We start from the raw sequence: 25,125 nt of genomic DNA, 5'->3' as shown, positions 1-25,125 counted from the left end.
ATGATGCAATACCATATGAAAAGAAAAAGATCGATATAAACGACGTGTCGCGTAATAGTCGACGTGGATACACAAGGCGAGCTATGATTGATGCATAAAACTTGGATGCACTAAGAGATGTCCACGTATTAAGTACAAAAGATGTGGAGTTATGAATCTATAAAGTATATCCTCCTATTTGGGAATGTTGTTTTGATTTTAATTATGAGTGGTGACCAGTCAGCTAAACTCATATTTAGGGTTAATTTATTGATTGATTTGAACTAGTAATAATGGAGAGAATTTGAAGAAGGGATTTTGTGGCAAATTAGTATGATTTTAAAAATATTTATTAAAAAAACTTGATTTTTATTGTTATTTATTTTAGAGTACATTTGAATTTGATACTTTATTAGTCAGATATGATCATAATGGCATCATATGAAAATATAAAGCTATATAACATGCACCATTTGGCCACAGCCTCCGAAGGACACCTTAAAATTTCCCATATCCACTCTGACCTTTCTGGTTTTGTTCTTTTTGCGATAGAAATGCTTGTCACCTACTCATTTCTGGTGACCTATTAAGTTTCGTACTCTCTCTTTCTCTTCTTCACAAAAACCAAACACCAAGAGAGGAAGAAGAGAAAACAGAGTAAAAATAGAGATCTTCTTCATCCTCCTCCATGGAAAAGCATAGAATCTGCAAGATCTGCAACAAGAGATTCGCCAATGGCAAAGCCATGGGTGGTCACATGAGATCTCATCTGGCCAAGCTTCCTCTCCCTGCAAAGCCGCAGTCGCCGCAGCAGCAGCAGCAGCAACAGCAACAACAACTCAGCAACTCGCCCGAGTCATCTCCTCCACTTTCATCAACAAACAGGGCCATGCATTCTTCTCCATCTCTGGATTCAGCCATCCATGACGGCGATAGCGACACCGAGTCACACCCGAGGAACCCAACTCGGAGAAGATCCAAACGGCGCCGTAAAGTGATTGGGAAAGCGGCTGAGGCGGCCCTAGAGGCAGAGCAGGTGAGTTCTGTTTCTGATGCTTTTTCAACTGAAGATGTTGCCAGGTGTCTCATAATGCTTTCAATGGATAAATGGGGAAAATGGGAAAAAGCTAAACTAAAAAAAGAAGTAGATGAATCTGTAGATGAGGATGAGGATGAGGACAAGGACGAGGACGAGTCGGCCTTTCGGGCTCAAACCGGAGCCCTGACTCAGGGGAAGTACAAGTGTGAGACTTGTAACAAGGCGTTTCGATCTTATCAGGCACTTGGGGGCCACAGAGCAAGTCACAAGAAAATAATCAAGACCCAAGTGTTTGATGTTGAAGATGATGATGATGATGATTTTGAAGAAGAAGAAGATGATGATGATGATGTCATTGGTAACAATGGCAATAGTGGTAATTTGGTTGTTGATCAGCAGAGAACATTTGAGTGTTCATTTTGTTTCAAACAGTTTGATTCTGGTCAAGCACTTGGTGGGCACAAGAAAGTTCACTATTACAACAATTTGACTCACAATGCTAGGAATGTGTCATCATCTTCTACTAATTTTGTAGACAATTTGGTGATAGATCTCAATCTCCCAGCACCAGAGGAGGAAGATGGAGAGCTTAGCCAGCTTGAGTTTTCAACAGTTTCTGATTGATGAACTAGAAATTAGGGGTAAAAGTTTTCATTACAAACATGTTTTTTTTTTTGTAGATACAGATGAACTAGAAATTTCTCATTTCCCATCTGAGAATGGTATACAGTGAATTTTCTGTTGGAGATTTCAATAGGTTTTCTTTTTGCTTAATTTATAGATTTTTTTTTTGCTTGGTGCTGCTGCATGAAATGGATTATCTCACTCCATGACTTTACAATTTCTTTCTCAGACCTCTTCCCTGCCTGATTAGGTAGTGGAGATAAGGCAGTAACTTTTCTGCTTCACCTTCAATTAATCTTCTTTAAAAGGTTAATTTGCTTTGTTTGCACTGTCATGTATAAATTAATGAGTTACAATGAAGCTGCCCTTGTTTTTGCTCCCTGCATCCATCCAGTGGTTTTTAGCTAATCAAAACTGTTTTCCTCATTTTCCTGACAAGAAAAGAAAGTGAAATATACAAGGACAAAATACAGGTTTGGAGAGAGAAAGTTCACCAAGTTTTTTTGTATTTTGTGTCTTTTTCTTTCGTTCGGATATAAAGATTAGCTTCTGCCTGTCATCTCCTCCTTTATAGTTTGCACAGTTGGTGAAGAAGTCAAGAGAGAGAGCCCCGCAGAGCAGCCAGCTCTCCTCCTTATCTTCTGGTTTCTCTCTACTATAGCAGTAGCCGTAACTCTGTGTGGTGAAGCCATGCATAGTCAAGCATGACATAACCAGTCACATAATACCATTTTTGCAATTAATATGTGATGCCAATATGGTCTTCAGCCAAGCCAAGACCTCCAACCTACCCATACATAGCCCACATGTTTTCCCAAATGGACTCTTCCTCCCTCAAGTTCAATCCTTTCAAAACTCTTTTCCAAGAAGAAGAAAAAGAAAAAAACTGTTTTCCAAGAAATAAAGAGAAAATCTTTCAAATTAATAAACTCATGATACTAGATTTTGAATTTCTGGGGATAAGTGCATATCTGCTTGATTGATTTTGGCAGAATTCATAATTTGGATAAACCCATTTATTTAAACCAAAATCTGCATTTATCTAGTCGTTTAATTCGAAAAATTGGCTATTTTTACGATTAATATTGTTTTTTTCTTCTTCTGATACAATCAAACTGGTGAGTTTTAGTTCCTTCGGGATCGGATCGCACCTTCTTTTTGTCTTAAAATCGTGTTTTGTCGCTAATATTGTTGATGCGCATAGGGTTTTATTGGTTGTCCAGTTAATATTACCAAAACGTTTTTAACACACAACTTTAACTTAAAATCCATGGTGCTTATGGATTAAAAATTACAAGAGAGTGGATGGATAGAGTATAATTGGAGGGTGCCAATAGCGTACTTTTACTTCAATTGCTAAGTTAAATTCGTTTTCAACAATTGCTAAACCATATGTAGGAGGTGATTCAACTCAGGTGGAAGCGGACGAATACATTATTTTTATCAACTAACCTAACACACGGATATTATTTGGAAGCTTGTCAACCGGCAATAAATATTGTTGGTCTCTCTCTTATAGTGTAGACGTCGGCACACTTGAACAATTTCATTTGTATATATATAAATTTGTAGAGGTTAGTTAATTTTAGCACAATCTCATCCTCTCTCTCTCAATCTCATTTTCCTCTATACTCTAGCACAAAAAATGAAAAATGAAAATGAAAAAGTTAAAATTGAAATGGTTATCAAATGGGCCCTTAATTTTTCATTTTTCATTTTTTAAATTTTATAGTATTATATTTGTATATTGTATTTTGTGAGTGTTTATAGCGGATCCAACATTTATTTATTTATTTTATTTTATTTGAAAAACTTATCAATACGGAGATCCAAAATTCAAGATAAGAGTAGAGAGGTGTCCTAGTAGCCATTAATTATCAATTTTGCAAGAAAGTCAAGTTAATAATAACCAAAATTGAAGTGTCATATCAGATATCGTAATAAATAAGTTTAATTTCACAATATGCACGTTGATGGAGGCGAAATGTCATTAACATTTCTATTCAAGGAAGCAAAGGGTCAAAAATGAAATATTGACCTAAGCTTATTTTAGTTTTATTTATTTATAACTTCATGCATGTTTATGTTTTCTTAGTAACAATGGGTTTCTTTGGAAATATGCCAATGCAAGGCAACCAAATCATGAGAGGTCTGTTTGCTGCTGCTGAGGTTAGTTGAAACTTGAGTCTTGACAGACAGAAGCTCTGCTGAATTGGTTGTTTCAGGCTATTTTAATATTCTCTCTAGTCAACATGTTCAGTGCACCAAACCACAGAGAGAGAGAGAGAGAGAGAGAGAGGAGTTTAGCCACATCCAATTAACTTCTAATTGTACTTTAAATTTACTAATCAAGGTTAATAGTGGCCTTACGTATAATGGGGACTTTTATTTTTTACCTGACGCCTATTAGATGAGTTAAAACTTAATATTGTAGAATGAAAACCTATTCAACTTCTTGTAAATTGGTAAATTTGCATTACTGCATACTGCATGCTGCAGTTAAGTTGTACATTTGTAGGTTAACTGGAAAGACTTTATTACGAGATTAATTAACTCTCTGTGGATTTATTCCCTTAATTGCATGCAGATATAATAGCGAGATGCGTGCGGCAATGGTGCTGATTAGCAAGGATCTGGATTCTCTGTTTGGATTTTCTTTGTTATGATATGCTTGACTTTTCTTCTTTGCTCTTCACCTCATTAAATTTCATCTAAAGGACTCTAATGTTGACACATCACACAAAAAACCCAAATGCTCAAAATTTCATCATGCAACTGTGGCACTACTTTCATATCCTAAACCCCATATCTCAATTATGAAACATGAATCAAAACATCTAAACCAAAATAACAAATAGTGAGCATAATTGGCTGCATCTATTTTTTCCTGCAAAACGAATGGCCTTCCTAGAGCAATCTTTACTTATGTATAGATCCATTATTTTAATTTTCTACACAGAATTTCTTGATTTTCTGATTCTAGTTATGTTTTTTTTTTGGGGGGGAGAAAGAAGTGTAGGTTTATATTCTGATTCAGTTCAATTTTGATACAGGTTAAGTCTGAAAATCATGATTGATATGGCTATGGTGGCCACGTACGACTCATTTGACTCATCTTTCTTTGGTGGTAGCCCATTCGGTGAGAATATTTGTGTTGTGGTTCTTATTTTGTGAAAAGCAATTGTAGTCATTGGACTTGTGCTTGTTTCTATGAGTAGAAGAGGACTAAGATAGAGGCATGAAAAAGATAATGTGTCTTTGGAAGAAAGAGAAATTGAAAAGGAAAAAAAAGAAGAAGAGAAAACGACTGCACACTAACACTCACGTTATGTTTGGTAAAATTTTTTTCAAAACAAAAATTGTGAGGCATTTAGGTTTTGTGTATGATGTGTCAACATTAATAGAGTCCTTGAAATGGAATTTTAATGAGATGACGTGCATAGAAGAAAACTCAAGCAGATCATGGAATAGAAAATCCAAGCAGAGGATCCGGATCATACCCCCTTTGCAAATCGTAATCTTTATTAATTAATGGCATATATAGGATTGAAACTCTAGATCTCTTCTCTTCTAACATTAAAAAGATAAGTATCATTAAATTAATGAATTGTAAATTGTAATTAGAAATTCAAGATTGATAAGAAGTTGGATCCATATACATAGTTTTTTGTTTTATATTTCGTGGGGGCCGTTGACAAAGAGAGAAACTAGTTGTTGGGTTGGTGGTGAGTACATACATTACACATACTGACTGACATGATGAATTCAACCCTAGTTTTCGTCATGCTCCACAATCCCAACGTGCTATCGACTTCCCTCGACGTCTATGCTTTCTTTAATATTAATTAATTATCATCAAACAAAACACCTCATATATTATACATGCATGCCCCTTACATATATAAATTAAGCCATTATCTCCAACAAATTAATTGAGCTCAAGCCCACAAGTATGGAAAACACACTCACACGCAGGCAGCAAGCAGCAATCTAGTCCTCGCCTTCTACGAAGCAGAAGTGGAACAATTATTCCGACCATAGCATTGCCACCAAACAAGAGCCAAAGATTCACCACCCCCCGCTCAAAATCCACCACCAAATCACGAACCACCAGTAAGAATCACGCGGAAGAGAGAGTTTTAGTTCTAACGCAAAACAAGGGTCAAGAAAATGCTATTAGACAACAAGGTACTAATTTAAATGTAACTACTAGTAGTTTTGGTAAGTTGTTGCCTCGTGGGAGTACTAGTCCTAGTCCCCGCCCTAGAATATTGTCGGTGCCACCTCCACGTTCTCCGTCCGCGTGGGCATTATCTCCGGGACGATATTCGCCGTGCAAGGTGGCACCGGAGTCACCAGCTGTTTCAACAAAAGCAGCGAGGGTTAAATCTTGTGGTAGTGGCGGTGGCGGCGGCAGCGGCAGTGGTGTGAGTGGGGTTTTGAAGTATTTTAGGCTGCAGAAGAAAGTGTCACCTATACAAGAGGAGGACTTCCACCGGTTTCGTCTTCTGCATAATAGGCTGCTTCAGTGGAGATTTGCCAACGCCAGAGCTGAGGCTTCCCTGCTCGTCGCAAAGAGAGTTTCACAGGTATTTATATACCAAATTAAGCAAATTAGTGAGTTAATTACGTGTGTTTTGTATATGAATTGTGTCTTATTGTTTTCAGGCTAAAATATTTAGCGTGTGGCTTAGAACATTGAAAGTGAGAAACTTCATCCTAGAGAAGCGAATGCAAATGCAAAAGCTCAAGCATGAGATAAAGGTGTACCAGATTCTGAACCCACAAATTTTCCTACTTAATGAATGGGGGAAATTGGATAGAAAAAATCAAGAATCTGTGAGCAGGTTGGTCAGAAAATTGCCTGGAATTTCAAACACCCTCCCTTTGGTCCATGATGCTAAGGTACATACAATTCATCACATATTTTTGTTTCATATATAAAAAAGGGTAGCTTAATTCCACAAAGTACTAATTCATTTTCCTCTGGTGGATCCCAGGCTGACGTGGCTTCTGTATACGAAGCCATGACCACGGCCATGCTTGTCATGGAAGGGCTTGAAGCAATGGTCACTAAGTTGCTCCCGCAGGTTAATTAGAGCTCTCAATTTATACTGTTGAACGCAGAAAAAAAAAAATTAAGCTTATTAATCATTGTATTAAGTAGTAATTAACAGTTGATTAATATAATTTTTGGATGGTTTGATCAGCTCGAAAAGGTACTTTACCTGGTGACGGAGCTCCTAATTGCGCAGAAACAACAGAGAGACTTGGAGGAGAACATAACTATGGTTGCTGCACTTGTGGTGAGTCATAATTTATTGCCGTCAAGCTCATGCCATTTTTCCAGAGAAAACAAATATATGTTATTGTAGAAAATTAAAGGGTTTCACAAGGGGCTATTTTTATTTTATTTTATAAACTTTACATAAATAGTTAGTTAAGGGGTTGAATTTGTCGATCGAAGACAAAATTGTGTTTGTTTCTTGGTAAAATGTTTACATCACAAGAAAGCCCGAATTGAAACATTTATCAAAACTGAGGAAAGCCCAAGTCTAATGCATGCTTGCTTTTTCTATTGGGTCAGAGAGTAAAACAATGGTAACTTAATTTTGAATGGGCTAGACCAAGGCCCATTTAAAGTTTCGAATTAAAATCTCAAGTGATATTTTAAAAAATTTCTTCTCAAACATGAACTTAAATTGGCTCGAGCAGATATGCGCTTCTGCACCCAAGTTCAAATCCCACTTCTCATAGTTTAGAGTAGAATATCACTCGTATAAAAATTAACTACACTTTTGGACAGTTGAATAATGTTTTGAAAATTTTCAAATTGATCTTATTTTTCTGAACAGGAGGAGGAGTCAAGTGTAAGAGCACATCTTATCCAACTAGAGAGTCATGGAGCTGAGGCCAACATACCATCGACATATAAAATCCAAATAAACAATACTAATTTTACTTACAGAAATCACACAATGCCATCTTCACTTACTCCAAATCCAATGTAAACTTCTTCGCGGCATAATTTTCTTTTACCTTCAAACATTATTGTTTAGTTGTGTCTTAGCGAGGTTCAGAGGACATGTGCAAGCTCTTGATGATTGGTTCATCTACTCATTGAATCCAAACTCGTTTATCTAACGGCTACAACTGTTTGACATGCAATCTGAATTCACAATTGTTTCGAGCATTTTGTCCAACTCATTTACTTAATCGCTACTTTAACTATATCTAACATACTAATTAAAACTTGTGATTTTTTCATGCTTAGTTCTTCTTTAAACTCTACCACCATGGAAATACTCACTTATATTTATACACGTACGTCAACAACGAAAACCATAAGAGTAAAACAGTACGTAACACTTTGAGAAAATTCCATTGAAATAAAGTAAAACAAGAAAATGCTTCTCCTATACCAATCCCCCCACCATTTGAAAATTAACAAAAATAAGGAAAAACCCAAAAAAAAAGAAAGAAGAAAAAAAGAGAGAAGAAATTAAAACCCCTCAAGGCTTAAAAGTGAATCCTATTAACATTCAGCCGATGGCTTTTGTGGCAAAGGAATATCATCAGCTCCACCCCCACCAACCCCATTATGATCACGGCCACCAACACTAGCCAGCAACTTCCTCTTGGGCTTGGCTTCAAGCAGCATCAATACCACGTCCCTCATCGACGGCCGGTCCGCCGGGTTCCTGCTGGTGCAAAGCAGCGCAATTCTGAGCATTTGCATCATCTCCTCCCTCACGGGCGCACAACCCGCCCCGGCATTCTTGTCGAGCACGTCATTGATCCCGTCTTTGGTCTTGATCTTGGACCTAACCCAATCCACAATGCTGTTTCCATCTCCAAACTCTGCGTCCACTGATCTCTTGCCGCTTAAAATCTCCATCAAAACCACCCCATAGCTGTATATATCACTCTTTTCATCCACTTGTAGGGTATAAGCATATTCTGCAAAAGCAAAACACAACAATGTTAATTTAATTAACCACATTTGAAATGGAAATTGCATGGCCCAAAAGTGATTTGTGGACATCTATGTCAACCTCTCCCTTATCTTTTTTACTTTTTTTTTTAAATTTTATTTTAACTTTTTGCTTTGTATTGTAATGGAAGTAATAGTGATTTTTTTAAATAAATAAATATATATATATACAGGGGACCGAAAGAGAACAAAAAATGTTACGCTTTTGACCAATTGGAGATTGGACCGACCGACCGACCAATATTGCCATTTGGATTGTGTATTAATTACAATTTGGAATTTGGTAAGTGACCGGTGCTTTTTAGATATAGATAAAGAAGAAGATTTATGTGTTAATTCCCTGCCCTCATCCACCTAACACGTTAGATAATTCAGATTTCGTCACCCTACAAGATGAACTTTACCCAAACAAATCCAAAACCTAATAACGAACAAAAACAAGTACTACCTCACAAACGTACGCCACAGGTCAACCCCTTCCCCCCCGGCGCACAGTAGCAACATACCATAATCTAATCCAACAAATTATTAAATAAATAAATAATTAACAATAAACGCACCTGGCGCAATGTAGCCATAGGAGCCGGCGATGACGGACATGGACTCATCGCTCTGGATCAGCTTGGCCACCCCAAAATCCGCCACTCTGGCCTCCATTTCACCGTCCAACAAAATATTGCTCGGCTTTAGATCGCGGTGCACGATCACCGGGTCGCAGTCGTGGTGAAGATAACAAATCCCCTGAGCCACACCCAGCGCTATCTTGTACCTCGTAACCCAATCCGCCACCAAATTTTGCGCCTTATTTTTCCCATGCAACAAATCGTCCAAGTTCCCATTAGGCATGTACTCGTAGAGCAGCATGGTGCAGTCCCTGTTGCAGCAGCACCCTAACAATCTCACTATGTTCCTGTGCCTCACGTTCCCCAACACCTCCACCTCCGCCAACACCCCTCTCCTCCGTCTAATCAGGATGCTGCTGTTCTCCTTCTGCTTCCCCCACAGCTTCTTCACTGCTATGATCTCGCCACCTGGCATCTCCGCTCTATACACCGTCCCAGTGGATCCCATCCCTATAATCTTATCGCTCATCTCCAAACATTCCAGCACATCATCCGCGGTAAAATTCAACCGCTGGAAAGCAGTCAGTTTCCACGGTCCGATCTGCTGACTCTCGTCCATCTGACGGCTGTAGTTCGCGTGAAAGCAGCGGGTCCCAGCGACGAGAACAAAAAGCCCGATACCAAACGCGGCCGCCATGATCCAAACTATCGCGCCAGCCGTCTTCTTCGGCTGCTCGTGACCGCGAACCTCCACGGCTCCAGCCGACAACGTGTCAGCCGCACAGGGCTTCGCCAAAACGCCGCCGCATAGGCCCTCATTCCCCGTAAACGACGTCGGGTGGAGATTCGGGAAAATCGAACCGGACGCGGGTATCGGACCGGTTAACAAATTAAACGAAACGTTGAAAGTCTCCAACGTACTGCAGTTCTCAAAGTTGGAAGGGATCGTACCGGAGAGAAAATTATGCGAGAGATCGAGGTCGGTGATGGAGGGCAAAGCGGAGATTTCCCATGGTATAATGCCGGTCAGCGAATTACGGCTCAGGTTCAAGTAGAGAAGCTTCTCGCAGTGGCCAATGTCCCAGGGAATTGTGCCGTTAAAATCGTTACGTTGAAGCTCGATCCTATAGAAGTTTCTGCAGCCAATGAAGTCTGGGATTTTACCTGTGAGCTTGCTCGAGCTGGCGGAGAAGATCTGGAGGTTTTTTGCTTTCCATATGTTTGATGGAAGGACTGTGTGAAGTGGGTTCTGGGAAATGTTCAAATACGCGAGGTTTTCGGCATTGCCGAGATCTTCAGGGATGGTACCGGTGAAGTTGTTGCTGCTGAGGTCAACATAAGTCAAATTGGGCAAGAACCCAAAACCCGTCGGAATCGACCCGTTGATTTGATTGTTTTGGATTCGGAAGCGTAACAGGGAAGTGCAGTTGGTTAAGGTGTTTGGGAGGGGGTTGATGAAACTGTTTGAGAAGAGTAGGAGCTTGACGAGCTTGTTGCCTCTGCAGAGATTTGGAGGGATTGGACCGGTGAGAGAGTTGGACGAGACATCGACCCTCACAAGCTTCTCACTGAAGCCTAAGCTCTGGGGAAGGACGCCTGTCAATGAATTGTTCCAAAGAAGCAAGTGTTCCAAGTTGGGTAGCTCTCCGATTTTGTCTGGGATTTCACCAACCAGAAGGTTGTCCATTAAACTTATCATTGTAAGCTCCTTCAACGTAGCAATTCCTGGTGGGATTGAGCCGGTGAGCTGATTATCGGACAAATCGAGCGACTTGAGACTTTGTAAAAGCCCGAGACTTTGCGGGATTGTGCCTGAAAATCGATTCTTGAAGAGTAACAATGTGTCGAGCCTGGTTAAGTTGCCGAGCTCCGGCGGGAGCGATCCGGAGAGAAAGTTATTGGAGATGTCCAAGTACGTGAGATTCGACAACAGAACCAATTCTACAGGAACTTCACCTGAAAGCTGATTGTACCCGATCTCCATTCGGGTCAGCTCCGACAGAAGGCCCAGTTGCGGTGGAATTGGGCCCTTAAGAACATTTCCGGCGAGGTAGAGGAACTGAAGTCTCGGGAAAGTTCCATAGCCTTCTGGGATTTCGCCGTCGAAATAGCTTCCGCCGAGGTTGAGCTGCTCCAAGAATCGGAGTTTGATGAACTCTGGGGGCAAGGGGCCGGTGAAGCTGTTGCTGTAAGCAGTGAAGATTCTCAAGAAGGTGAGCTTTGAAATCCCAGGTGGGAAAGTTGAGTTGAAGTCGTTGTGGCTTATGTCGAGGATTCTGAGGTTGCTGAGTTGGAAAATGGCGGGTTGCAGAGGCCCGCTGAACTTGTTTCTGCTGAAATTGAGGTGAATTAGGGAAGACAAGTAGCGAATTTGTGGTGGGATTAGGCCGGAGAGGTTGCGTTGAGAGAGGTCAAGGGTGACGATTTGGGAGGTGTTGGGTTGGCATTTGACGCCAGACCATGAACACCAAACGGCGTCGTTTGGGTGGGAAGTACTGGGAACCACCCAGTCATGGAAGGTGGAGAGAGGGTCTTTGAGGGAGGATTTGAGTGAAATCAGAGCACTGAGTTGGAAAGACTGAGGTGGAGGAGAACAGAGGACTGTGGAGGTTTGGAGAAAGAAGAAGAAGAAGAATGTGATGAAGGGAAAGAGAGAGAGAGAAGAAGAAGAAAGTTTTTTCATGGTTTTGGGGGTGTGGGTGTGCTGGGTGAGACTGGGAGAGTGTTGGTAAATTTAAGGGAAGAAAGGTTTTGATGGCAGAGAGAAATGCTTTTCAGGAGTGCTGCTGGGTGCAGAGGGTGTTTCATCATGATGATGATTGCTTCAGTGGGTTTTCTTGGTGGGCTAATAATAAGATTGAAACTTGAATGAGAGAGAGAGAGAGAGAGAGAGAGAAGCAAAACTACTCCTTCTCCTTCCTTATTCTTTAGTTCTACTTCTACTGCTACAAAGTACCAATGTAAGCTAATAATCTTGGTTCTCAATGGCTGTTGCTCTCTCTCTCTCTCTCTCTCTCAGCTCAGTAGTATTCTACCCTTGTCTGATATTCACCTATACTTTTGGTTTTATTGGGATTTCTTTTTCCTTTTCTTTTGCTTCTACTTTTCATCATTCCTTGGTTTCCTTTATCTTTGTGTCTAACAAATTGGCAAATATTGTTATGTTTAGTAGTGACAAATGTCTCTCACAGGATCCAAGAAAGTCATTCCAATTTCCCACCATATTCTCCTACCATTTTTTAAACAATTTCTCATTCCTTTTCTCTTTTCTTTTTTCTTTCCTTTTTCTTTTCCCTTCCTAACATTTTCATTTCAGGTTCAAATATTACAGAGGAGTTTGAGTTTTAACTCAATTTAGAGCCTTACCCATATTTCTAGACTTTCATGACTCAGATTGTTTTCTTTGTTCCATTGGAGATACTATTGAGATAAATTTTATGGTACACATGATTCAAATAATTAACTTACAAAGTTTCTAATTGCTAAATATAAACGAAGTTTTAAGCGATTCCAAACATAAACAAATTGTAACGTTACATATTCGGATTAAATTTTTGTAATTCTATAAGATATAAAGCATTACATGTTGTGTAGAGATGATATTGCTACAATGATAATGTTTTTTATACCTTCATACAAAAGTATGGTATTGACCCAAAAAAGAGAGTAAATTTGAGCGTGAATATTGCTCCCTGTAATAGGAGTTCTATGCAGGACATGGCACATCATAAGTGGGTTGTCATAATTTACATGACATGCTGCTGTCACTCTATGATTGTGCTTTACAAAATAACCGAGTATGAAACAAGTTGGCGCGGATGTTTGAAATTCAAGAAAATGTCCACACACAAAAATCCCACTTGGGTTTTTCTTTTTCCTTTTTGTTTTTTGGCAGAGACGGTCGATCCACTAAGATTTCTAGGAATAAATTATAGGATGGTAATTAAATAAATTGAAGCAAGATCTCTGAGATTAATGTGCATTAAAATATTATACCGCATATACTGGTTACTTGGGTTGCTTTTCTACTCATTTTGACTTGGATAAAGTTTTGGCATGATGATGGCAAATTATTTACTTTGTATCATTAATCTTGTTAAAGTATATATTACGATAAGAATAAAGCTTCAAACACAATCATCTTCTCAAATCCCGGTTATGCTAATACTTACACTAAACAGCTTTTTTCTTGATTACTTACGCGATTATCGATGATATTATTGGAACTTTGGAAGGGGTAAAAAGTAGGTTAAAATATTGTCCAAGTTTAAGCACATTCTTTTTCTTTTATAATACAACATTTTGTGGATAGGTAATGTTTATTAGGGAGATTCTTCAATAAGTATTGAAGTTAAGCATTAGTTAGTTACATATTTTTAATTTTAGTTGTTGGATTACATTCATTAGATGTGTTGGTTGATTTAATATGCATCATACATACATGTTCGAGATTTTTAACATAAAATACTTGTTGAAGAATCTTCCATATCTAATCTTTAACGTAAAATATGATCAAATGACTCATGAAAAAGCCGATGCGTAAAAAAAAAACCAATAACTATGCGTGTCCATATCACACAAAACAAATTACCTCTCTCTTTCAGATCAAAATATAATTTTAGTTTAGTTACCTAAAGTGAGAGGAATACGCAGAGTTTTGAAGTTCAAGAACTACGAGTTAAGCTTTCGTAAGCTGATTCCCCTCTCTTTGTAGCCAATATGGAAGGAAATAAGATCTCTTTTCCAAATTCCAAACTGAACGCATATTAAATAATGGGAAACAAATAAACAATCAACCAGAAATGTTTGCCCAAAAGAGAAAAATAAAAGAAATAAAGTAAAAGGAAAATAAAATAAAATAAAGTGTGCTAGGAGGAAAAACGTACATATGTATAGTCGCCTTCTTTGAGGGTAGTTTGGGACATTCAAATTCTAAGCGCAACCTTGCTTTATGCATGCATGCCTTTATAACAGCGCGTGCTAAGAGAGCCACAGACCCAAGTAAGTTTTTTTTTTCTTTTCTTTTCATTTCCGTTAAATAAAAAAGGTAAACAACAAATTATTTACCTCACCGGATCAACGTCAAAGAAAAGAGGAGAAATTTGAAAGGGACATGGAATGTTATTCTTATTCTTTCCATGCATTAATTATTGGATTTAGTTTTTTCTTCTCAATCTCGAATTTACTATTACACCCTTTAGAAAATTAGAAGAAACACGTATAACCTTGGCCCGTAGAGGAAAAAAAGAGCAGGCCAGGCCATGGGGCCCATGGAAACGGTGGGGGTGCCCAGGTGGGGCCCAATAGGGAAGAGAGAGTGTGAGAGTGCTAAAGTGGGGCCCAGAATCACTTTGTCTCCTTCATACCCTTCACTTGTCGTCTTGTCTCATAGGGAGGGAGTCGTCGTAGTGGGTTTATGTAAGTGAACAGCCTTGTCTTTCTTCGTGGAGTTAGTATAAAGAAGATAATAAAATTAAGCAATTGAAAATGGATGGTTAATATGGAAAAAGGCACGTGCGAGAGCATGCCCTGGGTGAGAGGCGTGTGAGGGGAGTGGCCCTACCACTTCGGCATAAGAAGCATGAGGCATGATGAGCTAGGTCCACTTTGCCTCCACGCCAGCGCGTGATTTCATCTCAATTTCCGCCCTAACGGTTGCTCCCCACTTTCTTTTTCCTGACGCTTCTGTCCATTCCCCTTCTCCAGTAAATAATTTGTCTACGTGTTATAATACAGGTCTAACCTCAAAAGACTCTCTCAAAGTTTGGGGAGTTTCAATTTCATCAATTTACACTTCAATAATTTCCAAATCTGACTAATTTAAGCATTTTGTTAAGTTGATCGTTTGGTCAAATGTTAATTGATGACATGTCTATTAGTCATTAGTTACTTACAGAATGCTACAATTGACTAATATTTTTATGTTGTTCGCTTATATTAAAACTTGTAGATAAATTATATCACGTAATCATACAATAATTTATCGTTCTCCTCCAACTCTAACAAAGAATATTACCAAATCTTTTCCCAAACAAAAACAAACAGAGTGAGTATGTATACATGACATGACCTTACTTTTTATTTTCATATTTTTGGGAAATAAAATTTGTATTTATTTTTAACCGGGAGGGGAAAAAAAAAGAAGGGTGGGTTTTGTTGTATTCGAGAAATTGAACAGTAACCATCAACAGGTGGTTTTCAGAGTTTTGTCAATTTATGCAAGTTCAACGTGACTGTTGTGTGCTGTACTTTGGATGAATCGAATTCTGGGAGTTGTACAAACATGCAAGCTTAACGAGTTTCGAAATAAACAAACTACCAAAACGTTGTAATCTGGAATCTGGCAGTGGCGTTTTCTGTTGGCCCTTAGTGCCAAATTTTAAGGCCGATGCCAGAGCCCCATGCAGCAATTGCCACACAAATGCAAAAGAACAAACAAAGATTCAGTTTGCTTTTTTGTATTGTCAGATTAAATGGGTTGCTTTTCATGAATTCATTTTCTGTTTTTTTAAAAAAAAGAAGAAAAAGAAAACCCTTTTATCCTAAATTAAATGTAAGCACAAAAAACTTTGTTGTTAATGAGTTCATGCATGTGTTGCTTTGGTTTATATGGTAGTGTGGGGAGCTTCTATAATGAGACGTGGTGTTGAGGGATTACAATCCAATAGTTCAATGATAACCCTGCACCGAATCGAACGGTTATTAAAGACCCCCTCACTGTAACCCCTTATTCTAATCTCTCTAAGTAGGGTGTGGCTAAGCACTGGGCAGATGCAGGGTTAGGACTGGGAGGACCACATTCAATAGTAGCATGGTCAACTTTGAAAAGTTCCATTCAATTTCTTTATGTAAATAAAGAAACAACAGAAATAGTGAGGTCTGTGCACATGGCAAAGGGCCCAAAAATGAAACGTCCGTGGCCGATGTACAAATACTAGAAGCCAGCATGGCCCAAACCAAAGCAGACAGCGGTCTAACTAGGGGAGAGGGGAGAGAGTCTAGATTAAATTTTGTTACCGAGTGGGCTCCAATGACATAATGATTGAAAAATTGAAAACATACTCGAGAATAAAGAGTAAATGAGAGTAAAACAATGACCCCACTTTCATTCTTTCTGCAGGGGCAAAAAACACAGATCTTGCAGTCCTACAACTCATTCAGTCACCTCACCTCCCCCTCTCTATTCATTTTTAGTCATTTGCTTGCTCTTTGTAATTTTGTGAATATATTATTCTAAATTAATCATTTTTAGTTATAATCAAACTCACCAAATAAAAGGAAAAAATTGTCTCAGCTAATCTGCCTAATTTATATCTTCTCTTTTATTTGCTAACTTGGTGAAAAAATTGTCCCTGCCAATCTGCCTAAATTATCCTGGCCAATCTGCCTAATTTATATCTTCTCTTTTATTTTCTAACTTGGTGAATATAAACTTTTCTCGTATGCCCTTTTTTTCTTCATATAAGTTATAATAGCATACACTTTCTGATTAGTGGAGAACAGAATTATTAGGGTTTGAAGGTGAGTGTGTGATATCAGCATGTGTCTAAGTCAAAGATTTGGACCTAAAGGCTAATATATATCTCTTTCAACAACATATAGTCCATAACTAATACAATTTATAAAGTGGAGGACACGTATCAATCATGTACAAAATACAATAACTTGGTTCACCACTCAATTAAGATGTAAATACAGAGGTATATGCTTGATTAGAAGGACACATTTGGTATAAAATATTCCCTTAAACAAAAATTAGAGGGCACTCTAATTTCAATTTCTTAATTAGTATATATATATATTGTTACCAAACCTTTCCCAAATTCTGAAGAATGAGACATATATACGCAACCAATCCCAAATATCATTAAGTTGTAAATGATGCGTCTCAAAAGTGGTTCATCTTTTAGGAGGGAAAACAATAGGACTAGAACAACTACTTCAAACCCATTACCCTTATCTATCCCTTCTCTACTCGTTGGTGTCTAATTAAGTGACGTTTTGTGATGGCTAATTTGACCACTTAACGCTTATTAAGTTTCCTTTATGCCTTTTTAGATGCATTAAGGAGCAGATCCCCTTGGTGCTAAATAGTAAGTAAGGCACATGCCTTTTTTTATCCCATGTCTTGTTAACTTTCCCAATCCTCTCTATGTAGCAATAGCATCACACTTTTGGCTGTAGGATTTGATATATATTGGTAAAACTCCACCGACGTTAATTCCGTCAAGAAGTTGCTTGTTTGCTTTGCTTACAATACTGTAGAAGCGCTTCTGGGTCATAGAAGCGGTTCATGGAGAAGCAACTGTTATGTGTTTATTTAGGAAGCATTCCAAGTACTTTTCCAAGAATCAATTGGATATTTTTTAATGAAAAAATTCAAGATTTTTATAACAAAAGTGCTTTTGTTAGAAACGCTTATGAGCATAAGTACTTTCTAGAGAAGCAGTCTCAAACGAGAATCTCACATCCGTCAAGATGAGGGTAAATAAATATTACCTTTGGGGTGGGGGACGGGACTTATGTTGTCTCATTAGAACTATGGTTACCTTTTTGATATAAGAAGTTGAGAAATTGATATAGGTCGTCAATTGACTTTGATCACAATGCAAGTTATATAATTAACAAAAGGGTAAAAAGGGTTAGCTAGTTGTAACATGGAGCATAATTTTGTCGTTTGGCTTGAAAACAGATATATTTTTTTTTGGGGTTGGTTTAGAAAGTTAAGATAATTAAGAGGGATCCATGTGATCGATGAGCTTTTATCATAATCACCCATTTGAAAACCTTTTTACATATAGCGGTGAATCTTTGTGGTCGAAGTGAATTTGAACAACATTCCAAAGAAAAAGGGTCCCATATTATCATTGCATGTACATGCCATGCTCTATCGTTTGGGGTGTGGTTAGAACTTAGAAGGGTTTTGAAAAAAAAAAAAGATGCTTTAAAATGAAGATAGGTTTTGAGGTTGAGAGTATGTGTAGGAATGAAATAGACAAGCAAATGATTTAGACCTTCCAAAGCAAAGGGATAAAAAAAAGGTAGGAAAACTCTGTGTGGGTGGGGGGACGGTTTTGGGAAGCTGCCCAATTTCAGTTCTAGGTAAAGAGAGGATGATAAAGCAAACTTCACAGTCATATACATATATTTTGCCAATTGGTGTTTAGATTTGTGATTTCAGATGTTTATCCACTTCGTTTTCATGCACGATAAACAAAACTTTGCTTAAAGGACTAGAATATGTCCAACTCAAGAACATCAGCATGAGTTTAGCAGAGATATTAATTCAGCCATAAGGCAACTCAGTTTGATATTAACCCTCAGAAAACCAAGAATCAGCCAGCTAGGCAGGGACCCCTCAGGCTCAGCGGAAGAAGAAACATCTGGGCATATATACTTTCTGCATTAACTTTTCCTTTTTGGATATTTTTTTTCTCTCTCTCTAATTCATCAGTCACATTCTTATGGGGTTTGTTTGTCAAACGATTGCATTGGCTATTTTAATTTAAAATGCTTTTAAACCCAATTCTTGTCTTTTTGTTTCGACTGTGAAAGATGAAGTGGAACCATGTAGAACTCACACTGCGTGAGAGAGCTAGAAAAATATAAGTAAAATGTCGAGTTCGATAACATTTTCCGGTCTAGCCTAGGTGAGAGCTAGCATTTCCTTTTATTCCATGTGTGTTGCACCAAGTTTTAGATAATTCATGCGCCAAAAATACAATGTGATGATCCTAGTGTTTCTTATATTCCCCCTTAAAATGCATTGTATTTTATATTTTATATTTGCTTTCCTGCCCTTTGAATCAAATGAAAAGACTCAACGCCATGAAAACTGGCAAGAAATTCAACCTCCTAAGGAGGAAAAACTCAAAAATAGCCATCATTTCCTTTTGGAAGATGAGAAGTTCACTTTAATATATTCATGTGTTTTTGTTGGATACTTGTCTAAAACCCTAGTCTACATCTTAATCATAAGTTTCATCTTTCTCTTTTTTACTCTACTTTTTCTGGCCAAGCCTTTCAAAGCTTATAATTACCATTGCCGGTCATTTCTAGAGACATTGGAGGACAACCAACATACCCGTGGATGTCCTATGAATCATCACAATTGATTTCTTCTTTCTTTGCTTCTCTCTCTCCCTCTCTCTCTCTCTAAGGCAAGGCAGGCTCCTCTAACTCATCACTCGTCAACCTAGATATTTGCTTTTCAATTAATTTCATGCTTCTTTGCCTTCACATGGTGTCCAAAAAACATTATTTAAGTCGTTACATTTCATGATTGTTAAACGCGTAAGGATAACCTTTTTGCTCATGACACAGCCCTAGCTTATTGAATTGATCTTCAATAGCTTTTGGTTTTTGCATCAAGGGGTTTGTTTTGTTTCTCAAATTCTCAAATGCCAAATGCAGCAAAAAGTCTTTTGGTATTTGACATTTTAGTACTGTTGAAGACTCAAAAGATAGACAGGGTGAAGACTTGAGGGAAAGCAAACCCACTATGCTGATGCTTTCCCACCAAGTAGCAGTGCCAACGTGGTGGAGGAGCTCAAGGAAATGATTGCCTTGCAGATGGTGGATCCAATCCAACTATGCAATTTCTTTCCCTGCAGAATTCTTATATCTAAAAGAAAATAAAGCAAAAGCAACCCACCAAGAAACACAACAAAACAAAAATAAAAGCAGTTCAACTTGTACGTACACTACTTGTTTCTTTTGGTCTGAGCTTTGGTTTGCCCCATTATCATATTTGGTTAAAAAACCCAAGCGAAGGCCAATCCCAAACCATTTGGTTTAAAAACCCATGCCAATACCCAAACAAAGAAAACCAACTCACAATTCATAACATAGCGAGAGCAACCATAGGTGAAAGAAAAGAAAATTGGAAGCAGTCTAACAAGAAAGAAACTTAACAGCTTAAACGCAAGCATCATATTATTATTACCCATGTTCAACGCAACCATATAAATTCAATTTAAAAGAAAATTGGTCTCTTGCAATCCCTAAAAGCCGAAGAAGATGAAACTAGGGCAATTAAAAAAAGCACAAGCAAATTTGAAGTCAGAAACAATCAACGATAGCGAGGAAGAGAAAGGGTGTTGTTGCTCTTCCAGTTTGCCCTCCTGGAGGGTCGTGCCTTGTGGTGCAAGTGTCCCTTGCCACATAGACCTCTGTTCTTCTTTCCAGCAGAAGTGAGCCCACGAAGCTCCCTGTGCTTGTGGACAGGGTTGCAGATCCAATTGATCCTGGGGTCATTGCGGATGGCATTGTGAGCAGCATCAACCAAGATCACCTCAAAGTATTTGTATGTCGAATCCTGCAAGAAACAGAATCAAAAGATATATTATAACATTTTCAATGTGCAATTCAAATCACTAAATATTTCTAGTTTTCTATAATTAATGTAAGAATACAATACAATCAAGCTAAAAGCACCTTGTGCATAGTACCTCATTAACCCAGTAAGAGTTGAGAACCTTGAGACCAGCAAGTTTGCGGCCAGCACGCTCCTCAGCAACAGAGCGCTTGCTACGCTGGAATTTCAATTGGGAAACACCCTGGTTGGTGGGTTTACCATAGACAATGCCCTTAGCAACTGGTCTCTTACGCCCACCACGCTTCACGCGCACCCGATAAACAACATAGCCCTGTAAAGAGGACAACTTTAGTCACAAAAATAACAAGTGCCAGCAGCAAGTAGAAGAGTTATTGTAATGGATGAATGCCAGAGATGAAGAGCATGATGTAGTGACCTGCTTGGCCTTGTAACCTAAGCGGTGAGCCTTGTCGGGGCAGGTGGGATGAGTGACACGCACAATGGAAGGTTGGTGGCGGTACTCGAAGGCTCTCAACCTCTGCAGAGCCCTCATAACATCCGATTGTTTCTTCCTCCCTAACTCAGAGGTGTACTTGTAATATCCTAATAATATCAAAACCACAAAATGTACATCACATTCAAAACAATAATCCCAGGAAAACAGAAATTAAAAGAGATAACAAACGGCAAAATAAAAACTCTACTTTTTCATTCTAAATTGCAAGATATTCATATTTGATCCAACCTAATCTCAATCCAAATCATACATAATTCGTACTCTTTCTAGCCCGTAACAGCTCAAAGATGTTCACATTTTTTATTTGAAAACTCATCCAAATTGCAGTCATGAGTGCAATAATAGTGAAGAATAATTCAACATTGTACAAAATTTCCTTTAAGTTGGTTTCTCCATTGTTAATTTACGCCTAAAAGAACTCATGAAATGAACATTTTGCAAACCAAAATAAGGGGGTCAGTTTCTCAAATCCTATATTTGGTTTTCATCTTTCAATAAATCTTAGCTATTTTTTTTATTTGTACATGGTAAACTGTTCAGTGATGTTACTAATCTTTGAATTGATGCAGAGAGGCTCTCTGCAATACGCAACAAGTTATGATTGCGTGCATTGAAAAAGATACAGACAGAAGGATTAAAAGATGTGTGCAGAAAATAACGTACCCATTGCTTTGCTACAGAGTATACAGCCACCGCTTTCTCTTCCTCCGCCTGCAGTTTACGACATTGAAGCAGAGGTTCTGTTATATATAGGTTCTGGGTCCAGGGTTTTAGAGTATTTTAAGTGTTGGTTTTTCAAATGACCAAAGTACCCTGCGAGGACTTTGTTAGGGCTAATTTAGGGTTGGCCAAGTTGGGCCTGCCTAGACTTTGCAGCCCGTAAACTTGTGTAAGAATTTTTGTATTGGGTTGGGTTGGGTTGGGGGACAATGGAATTTCCTTGGAAAAAATACTTTTTTATTATTTTATTTTAAAAATTAATGGTTTTATTTTAGATGCATTTACAACAAAATATAAAGGATTAAATCATTGTAGTGCTCTTGAAAGCATGTTAAGCATGTTCCTTATATTTTCTGTCTTACTTTATCTTTACCGTCAAGTGCCATAAAAACTTGTAAAAATCGATGTTGTGACTCCTACATAACAAAAAAAAAGAACAAAAAAAGAGAGGTCATATCGATTTCTATGGAGTTAGTAACCGACTTAACGAACGATGGAGAGACAAATTAAGACGCTAAACTTGATTGAGGATCGGAGTAAGGTGCCTCATCATAACTATTAACCAACAACAATAAATTGGACCATAATTACACGCAGCATAATAAAGCTAATATTAAATATTTCGACGCATTTCCTGGCAAAGAAAATAAATATTTCAACGCATTTTTTTGTTTTGTTTTTTTTGGGAAGCATTTTTGTTAAGAGTAAAGTTATGAACATGACAACAACAGACGACATGTATATCCAAGCAAAATAATAATCAAGAAGACATCGGAGAGAGCCACCTCATAGGAGAGAGCCACCTCCACTCAGAACCAAAAATTGGACAGACGGACAGAGAGAACCTTACTTATTTTCATATAACAGTTTCAATTCAAGAAATAAGAAGTGTGACGCCAATGGAACTTTTGTACCATTCCATTTTAAAATAAACCTATCCATTCATGTCCTCGAGAATATCAAACAAAGCAGGAGTCAGAGAGACAAATAAAGGGATCCCACAAACTCTGCCTCTAGATTAGATGACAATTGCATAGAAAAGGAAGAAGACAAGAGATCCAGGGTGAGTCTGAGAGAAGGTATGTGAAGAAAAAAGATAAGAAAAGAAACTCTGAAGATGATGTTTGGGGGAAAAAGCATGGGAGGTGGTGGAGGAGGAGGAGGAGGAGGAAGCATGTTCAGGGCTGTGAGCAGAGCAGCAGTCACAAGAAGTGTTGCTGGTGGCCCACCAATTCAAGAACCCCTTTCGTCTTCTAATTCTAATTCTTCTGCTACTAACACCACCACTACTGCAACTACTTCAACTTCTAGGCACACCCAAAAACCTAGTTCCTCCAATAACCTCTCTCTCTCTTCACCCACTTCACCTTTTGCTTCATACAACCTTCCTCTGCCTGCCAATTCTGGCGTACCCAGCTGGCCTTCTTCTCCTCATTTTGATGACATTGATTGGGTGACTGTGGATAATGGGAGCAGTGAAGAAGATGATGAGAGAAGACATGGATTTCTTGAGGATTTTGTTCTTGGGCCTGTTCCTTCCAGGGATGAAGTTCAAAACGCTGTCTCTGCCCTTCAACAGTAAACAACTCATACCCTTGTTTTTGATACAATGTACAATCCTTTTTGGTTTTTTGTTTTTCTGTTATTTTATACTACTAATAATGCCTTGTTTCATGAAATTGGTAGGGTTTTCAGTCCTTCTTCTCATGCCCAGTTCGTCAGGGATAAATATGCTTCTGAGTTGGAGAGGGATGTGGCTGATAAAATCACAAGTGCCTCAGCTGGTTTGGTGGACAGAGTGTCCTCAGTTGGGTCAGAGTTAGATTGGATGGAGCCTTCTGCGTATCTATGTAATCCAAAGATGTTGCAGCCTCATGCTTCTGAGAGAGTTTATGATGCTTTCCATTTATTGCAGACTGAGTCATCCGTGCAGGTCCCTATCTCTGTTGACCCTTATATTACTAGAAAGAAACTATATGAGATTAGAGTTATTTATTTATTCATTTTCTGAATAGTTGTTTGCATAGTAGAAATAAATTTAACAATTTAGACCATTGACTCTGTAGAATTAATTATTTGTTTTGCAAACCACTCCAAAAGATGATTGCTGTTTTTTGGCTTCCTGCCTTGCAGCCTTGCAGAGGGTGAAATATACTGTATCCTGTTTTTGTGTTGTCTAATCTCATCATATGAACTTTGCACAATTATGATAAGGGTATTTTGATTTTCTTGTGTAGAGAATGGTGATCTCATTGTCATCTGATAGAGCAGTTTGGGATGCTGTGATGAGCAATGAGGTGGTGCGGGAGCTCAGGGAATCTTTCTATGCAGGTTGGTATGATATGAATTTCACTAAGGACTATAATAGTTTTTTTATCTTTAAGCTTCTGTTATATCTTATATGTTGATGCCTCTTTTAGGTGTTGTTTTCCTGGCTTTAGTTACCTGTTTTTCTTGTTAATGTATGTTCCATGTTGAGATTAAGATGAATTTTGTAGCTTAGAGCAATAAACTTGAAATCAGGTTTTGCTCGTTGCCGGGACAATTCTTCCATTGAAAATACATAGGGAGGGTTTGATGAATTTTAGACTTCTAATTTAACTAAGCTGAAAATCATGTAATAATTGGGAACTGGGAGATGAAAACCTTCTCAATGCTCACAAGTTCAATGAATGCACACATGACTAATGCTGGTTTGCATATATGCAGCTGAAGACAATAGCTCCCAGAGTCCCGATGAGGACGCCGATGATAAAAATAAAGCAACAAACATTGTGAAGTGGATCTTCCAAAACACCATGGTGAAAGTCATGGAAGTAATTGAGAAAATTACGAAGGTCCTGGGTGACTTAATTCATCCTCCAGCCAGTAAGAAGGTGAATGCAGGAGCTAGCAATCGCTTTGAGGAGAAGCTGAGAACATCGTTCATGCTCTCCGTTGTGGTCCTCTTGGTTGTGGTGGTTACTCGAAGCCACAAGGCTTGAGCCTAATCCGACGACATCACAGATAGTATATCCCCATTGGATGGATGACTTGCTGTTGAAGTTTTCCACTCCTTTGCACTGTTACGCATTTTATATTTCAAATGCTTTGTTATGAACGTCCAGAGCTGGCATATGGGAGTTAGCAGGTTGCCTGCAATATGGGGATTTGTGGGATATTTAGCTATGTTTTGTTGAATATGCTGATGAATGATCATTAACTTTTTGTTCATTGCCAAGAAAGTGAGTCGTAGGTTTTACTTGCATTCTCAAGCCCTTAAAACAGGGTTATTGGGTGGTGGTCCTAAAGTTTTAACTATGATCTCCATGGTTTGCAATAGATTAGGTGGATGCATAATAATGGATCCTCGCTCTGATCATATTAGGGTTT

At 38.4% G+C, this 25,125-nt stretch overlaps 5 protein-coding genes across 5 annotated transcripts; 3 read left to right on the top strand and 2 right to left on the bottom strand.

The window, feature by feature from the left end:
- The first annotated feature begins 473 nt into the window (after nucleotides 1-473).
- On the top strand, nucleotides 474-1,772 carry LOC103333368 (zinc finger protein ZAT9). The gene has a single exon (XM_008236193.2). The coding sequence runs from the start codon at nucleotides 668-670 to the stop codon at nucleotides 1,640-1,642; it is 975 nt and encodes a 324-aa protein (XP_008234415.2). The 5' UTR covers nucleotides 474-667; the 3' UTR covers nucleotides 1,643-1,772.
- A 1,970-nt stretch (nucleotides 1,773-3,742) lies between these two features.
- Nucleotides 3,743-7,803, top strand: QWRF7 (QWRF motif protein (DUF566)). Its single transcript, XM_008236274.2, has 9 exons — nucleotides 3,743-3,811; nucleotides 3,996-4,012; nucleotides 4,230-4,286; nucleotides 4,696-4,781; nucleotides 5,618-6,231; nucleotides 6,311-6,547; nucleotides 6,643-6,732; nucleotides 6,853-6,948; nucleotides 7,498-7,803. The coding sequence occupies exons 1-9, from the start codon at nucleotides 3,743-3,745 to the stop codon at nucleotides 7,651-7,653; spliced, it is 1,422 nt and encodes a 473-aa protein (XP_008234496.2). The 3' UTR covers nucleotides 7,654-7,803.
- A 198-nt stretch (nucleotides 7,804-8,001) lies between these two features.
- PXY (Leucine-rich repeat protein kinase family protein) lies at nucleotides 8,002-12,157 on the bottom strand. The gene is made up of 2 exons (XM_008236275.2): nucleotides 9,197-12,157; nucleotides 8,002-8,602 (listed from the first exon to the last, which is right to left on the bottom strand). Exons 1-2 carry the CDS (start codon nucleotides 11,880-11,882, stop codon nucleotides 8,178-8,180), a joined length of 3,111 nt encoding a protein of 1,036 aa, XP_008234497.2. The 5' UTR covers nucleotides 11,883-12,157; the 3' UTR covers nucleotides 8,002-8,177.
- A 7,951-nt stretch (nucleotides 12,158-20,108) lies between these two features.
- LOC103333369 (large ribosomal subunit protein eL15-like) lies at nucleotides 20,109-21,813 on the bottom strand. The gene is made up of 4 exons (XM_008236194.3): nucleotides 21,697-21,813; nucleotides 20,953-21,119; nucleotides 20,650-20,847; nucleotides 20,109-20,516 (listed from the first exon to the last, which is right to left on the bottom strand). Exons 1-4 carry the CDS (start codon nucleotides 21,698-21,700, stop codon nucleotides 20,271-20,273), a joined length of 615 nt encoding a protein of 204 aa, XP_008234416.1. The 5' UTR covers nucleotides 21,701-21,813; the 3' UTR covers nucleotides 20,109-20,270.
- Nucleotides 21,814-22,663: 850 nt separating this feature from the next.
- On the top strand, nucleotides 22,664-25,000 carry LOC103333370 (uncharacterized). The gene is made up of 4 exons (XM_008236195.2): nucleotides 22,664-23,331; nucleotides 23,440-23,686; nucleotides 23,991-24,084; nucleotides 24,463-25,000. The coding sequence occupies exons 1-4, from the start codon at nucleotides 22,871-22,873 to the stop codon at nucleotides 24,735-24,737; spliced, it is 1,077 nt and encodes a 358-aa protein (XP_008234417.2). The 5' UTR covers nucleotides 22,664-22,870; the 3' UTR covers nucleotides 24,738-25,000.
- Nucleotides 25,001-25,125: the final 125 nt, after the last annotated feature.

This window comes from Prunus mume, linkage group LG5 (genome assembly GCF_029339155.1).
Source record: "Prunus mume cultivar Tortuosa linkage group LG5, ASM2933915v1, whole genome shotgun sequence".
Lineage (NCBI taxonomy): Eukaryota > Viridiplantae > Streptophyta > Magnoliopsida > Rosales > Rosaceae > Prunus > Prunus mume.
The sequence above is the reverse complement of the archived record's forward strand: the minus strand, read 5'-3'. Positions and strand labels throughout refer to the sequence as shown.